General features: G+C 49.3%; 1 protein-coding gene across 1 annotated transcript in view; it reads right to left on the bottom strand.

The window, feature by feature from the left end:
* Positions 1–119: 119 nt before the first annotated feature.
* The window catches only part of LOC307086250 (angiopoietin-related protein 1-like), a 9,913-nt gene continuing 2,288 nt past the window's right edge, over positions 120–7,744 (bottom strand). Inside the window, exons 2-5 of the mRNA XM_079751395.1 lie at positions 4,850–5,700; positions 3,315–3,508; positions 1,617–1,887; positions 120–1,220 (exon numbers count right to left, since the gene is read on the bottom strand). Of these exons, the coding sequence (XP_079607521.1) occupies positions 1,033–1,220; positions 1,617–1,887; positions 3,315–3,508; positions 4,850–5,660 (1,464 nt within the window). The 5' untranslated portion in view covers positions 5,661–5,700 and the 3' untranslated portion in view covers positions 120–1,032. The remainder of the gene's footprint in view (positions 1,221–1,616; positions 1,888–3,314; positions 3,509–4,849; positions 5,701–7,744) is intronic.

Raw genomic sequence — 7,744 nt, 5'->3', positions numbered from 1 at the left:
CCAAATCCTCTTAGACTCAATTTGCTTGGTTGGCATTTTTATACTGCGCCAAAACCAACTCGAGACCACGTCACTTCACCCCCCCCTCACCCTCCTTCTCTCACAGCGATGCATGTTGATCCAGGTTGATGGAAGAAATTTAATCTTTAGCATAACTGGAAGGGCATTAATACAACAAGCATTTACATTCCTCTCAGAATGACACTCATAAACACAGTTGGAAAGGAGGGGGAAAACTATTTTTGGAAGATTATTTTGCTGTTTCCTTAGTATCGATATTTAAACATAAATTATAAAATGTCTGTAACGTATACAATTGTTAAGGCCATTGCCAGTTTAGGAGGACGTCATACATCAGGCTACTGTTTGACTCTTTTCTAGTGATTACTACGAACAGAAACCATATCCGAACAACTCATTAAGTTGTGTACTATTTACTATTTACGCATATAGTTTGGTCATATGTATTAGTCAGTGGGGATTATATAGAATCTGATTACTCTAAACTGTACTGTGTACCCTGAATTGTGAATGGATCTTGAGTTTGGTTTTGAATGCATGTGTGAATGTATTCTTGGCCATCGTTTTTCAGTCCTCCCTTGGATGTCAATCAATTAAATGCAAATCCTCTGCCTGCAGAGGTGAGAGACTTTAAACACTGTTGTCTCTGCCAGGCACACAATTCATGGGGCTTCAATAAACTTTTGGCACTGATCTTGTCTTCTCTTCCTCTTTAGCAATGTACTACAACAAGCTATGTACATATTCATACGTGGGTCCCCATCGCTGCAGGAAGAGATCTGGAGGAAATCGAGAGGAAAACTCAATTCTTCCGATCCCTTGGGAGGTGGGTATAGTTTCTCTCCGTGAATGGTAAGTAGCTGGGGAGACCTTCACAGAAGTAAAGAGCCGGCTTCTCTTTCCAACACTTCTACACAACATTTATACTCACAACAAATACACTCTATAATTTATGTCTGAGGTGCTCCCGCTCGCCGATGGACCTGCTGGCCCAGCAGGCGGCCTCCACCCTCAGTCTATGGGCCGGACCATGATGCGGACCGCCTTCATGGAGTAGAAGCCCCCGCCGTACTCGGCCCAGAAGATCCCGTCCTGGTACTTGCTGCGGTAGACGCCGCCGGTGTACCACACGCCGTTCAGGTTGGCCTGACCGCAGCTGTTGTACCACCAACCGCCCTTCTGGAAGTGGGCGCAGTTACCTTCCGGGAGAGAGCGAGAACAAGGGTGAGATCCTATAGAAACCATTGACGCTCTTATCCCAAAAGTCACTTCATCAGCCTGACCCCATAAACGCTGAAAGGTCGGAGGAAGTACACGTTGACCTTACAATGCAGGTTCCTTTCCCCCAACATGCCTTAAATGCAAAATGCCAAGATGGGAACAACAATTCGGACAAATATCCTTATTGTGGGCCGCTTTGGATGAAAGCGTCGGCTAAATGACCCAAATGTAAATGGAATACTAGGCGGAAGATGACAAATTATTGCAAGGCAAATTTTAAAAATCTTTTTTTATTTGTAACATTAGCTTAGCTTTGGTAGCCTAAACCCCCTCCTGCCTCACGAGAGCCCCACTCCCACTGCGGTGCCTCCTACCAGAGTAGCCGTCCTTGTCGCGGTCCAGCGTGGTGAACTGCTTGCCGTTGTGGCTGCCGAGCGAGTCTCCGGCGTTGCCCTGGTAGGTGCCCAGACGCAGCCGGTAGCCCTCGGCCTCGGGCTCCAGGTGGAAGCTGCTGTACTGGGCGTACACCTTCTTGCCTGTCCAGTCTTCCAGCTCCACCAGCAGCTTGTAGTCTCCCTGCCGCCCCAGCTTGTAGATCCCCTCCAGCCCGAGCCAGTACTCGCCGTCGATGTTCCCGAAGCCACTCTGCGGGAGGGGAGATCACAGGAGCATCAGAGGACGATTACAGAAGATACCGTTCCTGTGGGAGTCTTTGGTCTTTGTATAGAGTAAAGGGACGGGGGGGGGGGGCCCGGATTGTTTAGGTGGACTTGAAACAAAAATCCGGGATGTGTATCAGTCGGATAGCGTTTGGATGACAATCCCGAGAAACCAATTACAAAGTACATTCTTTTAAACGGAGACACATGGCCCACCATGGCATGTGAAGGCTGCTTTCCTCTCAAAGGAGAAACCAAAGTGTTCAGGGGGGAAAAAGAAGAAAAGCCCTGCATCAATCCAGAGAACGGTTGTGCGATGGGTTCCTCTTTCATACTGGCCCAGCGCCGCATGCCGTGGATCAGCGGGTAACGGCGATACTCTAGCAGCCTGTTGAATAATCACCAGCATTATGCCTCTGGCACACTTCACCAGGGAGGGCCGGGCTGCGGTGGGCTGGATTAGCTGCTGGAGGCCCCTGAGGATGATGAATGATGTGGGCTCTCCTGACGGTCGCTTTAGGTGGTTGGGGAGGGGGGCTCTCTCGTTGTGTGTATGAACACGATGACTTTGAGTGGGGGGAGGGGGGGGGGAATTCATTTTGAAGAGTAATTTAGCTCCCATTTCGGGTGTTTAATACGCACACTGAACAGAACACTGCATCATTCCGTCTGCCAACACTTATACAATCCACCGCGGACAGAGAGAGGGAGGAGGGGAGGGAGAGAGGGAGAGGGACAGAGAGAGGGAGACAAACAAGGAGAAAATGATAGAAAAAGAGAGCAAGGAATGGAAGGTGAACGAGTGTAAGAGTATGAGAGAGGGTGAAAGGGGGGGAAAGAGGGAACGAGGGAGCGAGAGAGAAGACGACGGTCAGTCGGGCTGTAGAGACAGGAAGAAGATGGTTGGTAGGTCTGTAGTCAGCTGAGCGGCCGGGGACTCAGCCCGGCGTAGGGAACGGCAGCGTAGCGGGGGTTTGGGTGGTGAGGGGTGGGGGTCGAGCTGACACTGAGCTGCGGAGCATACTTTCCTACGAGGCCTGCATGCTAAAGGCCGTCTAACGTTTCATAACGGGATTCCCAAGAAACCAAGCCCTCTCCCTCCGTCTCCGGGCTGCTGACTCAAGCTGTCTGCGTTACCGCCGACTCAGGAACACTTCAGTCTGACGGGGTGAGGTCCTCCAGAACGATCCGCACCAGATGGCTCTCACACACAAACGCACACACACTTCTGGTCCGTGTAACAACAACACCCCGGCTGCTTGGACAGGAACGGGTAAAGGGAATGAGGATGAGGAGGGGGACAGAGGGAGCCACGTGGGAGAGGGGAAGGAGACGGGGGGAGGGGGGGGAGAAAGACAGAGGGGGAGGGGAGAAGCAAGCGAGAACCCCCCCCCCCCCAGTGTGTGTCCTCACCTTGTAGCTGTCCCAGTTCCTGAAGAAGTTGACGGAGCCGTCTCTGCGGCTCTGGATGACGGTCCAGCCCCCGTTGTCCATGCCCTGCTCACACCACACCTGCAGGGGCCGCGCCGCCTCCTCGGGCCGGATCAGGTACACCCCGCTGCCAGTGTGGCCGGCCTCCTGGGCGTGGAGACAGTCTCTGTACGGCCCTGAGGCCAGGCGGGACAGGGCACATGGATCACTTCATATGGGCTAGTGTGCTGGTGAGGCTGTAGCACATCGAGGTTCAGACAGGGACGCAGCCATCGTCTATAAGAATGGCCCAATCTCATGGATGATCCACAAGCTGAGGATAGAAGCATCTGCTAAAGACCCTTCATGTTAATGTCATCTATAAGAAAGCATTCAGTACATAAATGAACACATTTGAACATTTAGCAGTAGATAGAAGAGAAGTAGAAGTGATACACATTTCTATATGGGGCTACACAGTAGTACCTTTGTTGCTTTCCCTTTGCTTTACCTTAGCGCCCCCCCTCCTAAAGTATACTACCACTCCTAATTAAAACAAAATTTAAATCACAAGCAGATGTGTCTGAGCAGCCAGTTTGTGTTGTGGATTATTAACAGCCTGCCCGTCACATGCTGTCTAGAGAGAGTCTGTTACAGCCTGGGATGGAACGTACCATTCAAGCCCGGGATGGAACGGACCATTCCAGCCTGGGTTGGAACTAACCATTCCAGCCTGGGATGGAACGTACCATTCCAGCCTGGGATGGAATGTACCATTCAAGCCCGGGATGGAACGTACCATTCCAGCCTGGGTTGGAACTAACCATTCCAGCCTGGGTTGTGTCTTTGTTTCTCTCGCAGTGTACGTCGCGATGGGGACGCTCTGCCTTGAAATCCTACACTCAGCTTTTTTTTACTGTTGGGGCTGAATAATGGAACATGTCAACAGTCCCGGGCTGATGAGGAAAATGGCAACACAGGTTTTTCTGTGGGTGAGGTGTATTTCTACTCAGCCATATCCCCCTGAGACCCCTTCCCTTTTAGTCTTTTTCTCACCCTCCCCTTCCACCTGAATTCAGACATTACTACATTTTTATTTCCATCACGGCATGTGTTTGCTTTTGGTTTGCAGAGAGGATGTAGTTACAGCTGAAAATGCAAATCTTTGACCCTTTGGGACGCAGGGGCCCTTCACCTGCAGCCCAGTTGAACTGAGAAAGGAACTTTATTTTTTGGTTTATCAGTTTGGAAGAAGAACTAATCGACTCACATATAGTAAACCGACAGCCACTCTCTCTATTTTCTCTCCCTCTTTCTCCCTCTTGCGTTCTCTTGCTCTCCATCTGGCCATCTCTTTCTCTCTCTGTCTCTCTCCGTGTCTCTCTCTTTTTCTTTCTATGTAATATTAATCTGCTCACTCGGGTGCAACTGGTTGTTCTGATGTTCTGGCCCCCATAATGCATTGCCTTCCCCAACAGACGGACTATTCTTACCTAAACACCCCTTAACCTGACCTGAACCGGCCCTTTCAGACTCACCCTCCACACTGAAGTTGCCTGCCGGTGGCTTCTGGGCCTCCATGGTGCTTCCCGTTGGCGACGGCCCCGAGCGAGAGCCCCTCTCCCGGGGGACCTCCTGGCCGTTGTCCCTCTGGATCTCGTTGGTGAAGCGTGGCACGTTGACCGGAAGGTTCTCAGGTACCACCTGCACCAGCGGAGGACCCTCGGGGTGGTGGTCCCGCCTGCGACCGTACACTTGCATGCAGCGCTCCTCGAGCGCGGAGATCAGCACCGACTGGTTGTTGACCACGGCCGACAGCGCGGAGAAGCGCGTCTCCAGCTCGCGGTAGCGCGAGGCCAGCCGCAGCGACTCGGCCGTGGCGTTGAGCACGCGCGTCTCCAGCTGCGCCAGCTCCAGGGAGTTGTCCCTCTTGCGGATGATCTCGTGCAGCAGCTGCATGTAGAGCTGTGTCACGCGGGAGTTCATGTTGCGGCTCTCCTTGCGCAGCAGCTTCATCTCGTTCACCAGGTTGCCGTCCACGTCCACCACCAGCTTCAGGGTCTCCACCTCGCGCCGCTGCTTGGAGAGGAGGTCCTGCACCGAGGCCACGTCCAGGCGGGTCACGCGCTCCTTGTCGGTGGCGTAGCCGCGGGCCGCGCAGATGGGGCCCGTGATCTTCTGCTCGGGCACCAGGAAGGTGTAGGAGCACTTCTTGGGGTCCCCGCTGTGGTCGTCGGGGGCCCTTCGTGTCCGCGAGAGGAGGGGGTTCTTGGCGAGGCCTCGGGTGCCGGTCCACAGGGACAGTCCACAAAGCACTAACAGGCCCCAGGCCCCAGGACCCCTACTCATCCTCTTTGATTGATTTAATTCAGCCCCTGAAGAAACAGACCTGAAGATTAAGATTACAGACAGGTCAGAATTAATGGTCAGACAGACGGACGGACATCCAAATATCTTTCACAGAACAACCTTCACACGTTCAACCTGCGGACCTTTATCCAGTGTAGACTAGAGCATCTACTGCTGTTCACACTAAACCATTGTACAGACGAATGGACCAACCATTACACACACACACACGCACACACACACACACACACACACACACACATGCACACACACATTCCATCCTTGTATCAAACCGAGGTGGATTCTTGTTTGTTTATTCTAGCTTTGTTGAGTTCAGTTTTGGTGTGAAGATGAGTATTGGCTAACCCTTATCATGTTGACATGATGTAGAAAAGTCTTGGCTCACGTCTGTTTATTCATGTGTAAATAGAAACCTGATCTATTAAAGGACCAGGCCAGCACAGAGCGGCTATTATGCAATGTTGATCTCGGAACAATTTGACAAGATTGAGGGCTTCAAGAAAGCTTAGAGACGCTTTGCAAGTCTATGTACCTGGATGATTCTATGGTGAATCCTGAAAGCTAGAGATGATGCATTATCATATAGTTAGCATTTTGGAGGCTAGAGGCTAAATATGTACGGTATTCACATAGTGGTACCGTCCATAAGGCTAGATATTGATTAGCAAAGTGTTAGCATCTTGGATGCTAGATATGTATTAGCAAAGAGCTAACATTTCGGGGCTAGAAATATATTAGAGTAGAGTTAGCAATTTGAAGGCTGCAGAGGCATTGGGATAGAGTCCAGCCTCCTGACCTACCGGATAGAGATGTATTCTGCCCTACAAAGACAAACTGCCGTATCTGCTAGAACAGTGAAACTCTGAACAATGACTTTAAAGGGTTTTTTTGTCTAATGATTCAATGAAGATTTTGATCCCTAAATAGAAACCCCCAATATGTTAAACCTACAACCCAAACTTTTCTACTACTTTACTCCGCCTTTGTTTTATTAAGAATGGCCCGGTGTGATCTCCAACCTCAACGACGGTATAGGATTGTCTGTGTAGATTTTCCAAAACGACCCTTATGAACGTTTTAGCCCCCTATCGCCTGTTAGAAGAAACAGCAATATAAATCAAGATAAATCAAGGTTCTGTCTGCTAAAAAAAACAATTACATTACTAGAGATAAATGTGAATCTTCAGTCAGTGGATCTATATAGATGTTTAGTATGTCAGTTAATGCAAAGTTTTCTATTGTTGCAATGGTAATTCATATGGCCGTTCATATATCTGAAACCCTCCCGCTAGCATGTTGGTTGACTCAACGTCTTTGCCTTGTGTAGTCATCTGAGCTGTTGGGTTCACTGCTACTTCGTGTAACTGAGGATGTTCCTCCAAATAAAAAACATTCAAGTGACCCAGGGGTTTTTGTGCAGCACAACAGAGGTCTATTTTTGCTTTGCTTCCGTCGAAAGAAATCCATTCCAACGTTCCTTTTAATAAAATCAATACATTTAGTCTAACAAGATCAGCATGACACATTGATACAGCTGTTAAAAGGATGTCCTTTTAATACAAACGTAGATCTTTAAGTGACCCAGGGATGACTTTTTTGTCTCACCACTGAGCGTGGCTGACATTTTGCAGGGACTGGATTTTCAGTGCGATCCCACGGCCCCCCTGGTCTAATGGAGGGCTCATATCTCTTTCTGCTTACTTAAGATTAATTTATTACAAGGCCTTTTATTTCCAATGTGTTTCAATGGTGCATTTGATGATGCTTTGTGAAAGACTTCCTGTAGGGCTAGATCCCCCAGATGTAATATCGTATATCCTTGGCCCTCTTTCATATTAAAGAGAGAATTATTCTCTGAATAATTATTAGCCTTCTCATCTTAATAATCGTTACCATACTTGTACAAACAGCTTAATCTCTATTACTTCATGGTGGAAGATTATAGAATACCTAGGCAAAAGGCAGTCTGCATCGGAAATTGTTGATATGAAAATTGGGCCCGGTTTTAAGTCAATTTAGTTAATGCAACTCGTACACTTTTTTATCTCAAAAAACGGGCAAGA

The sequence above is a fragment of the Pollachius pollachius genome (genome assembly GCF_949987615.1).
Source record: "Pollachius pollachius genome assembly, chromosome: 14".
Lineage (NCBI taxonomy): Eukaryota > Metazoa > Chordata > Actinopteri > Gadiformes > Gadidae > Pollachius > Pollachius pollachius.
The sequence above is the reverse complement of the archived record's forward strand: the minus strand, read 5'-3'. Positions and strand labels throughout refer to the sequence as shown.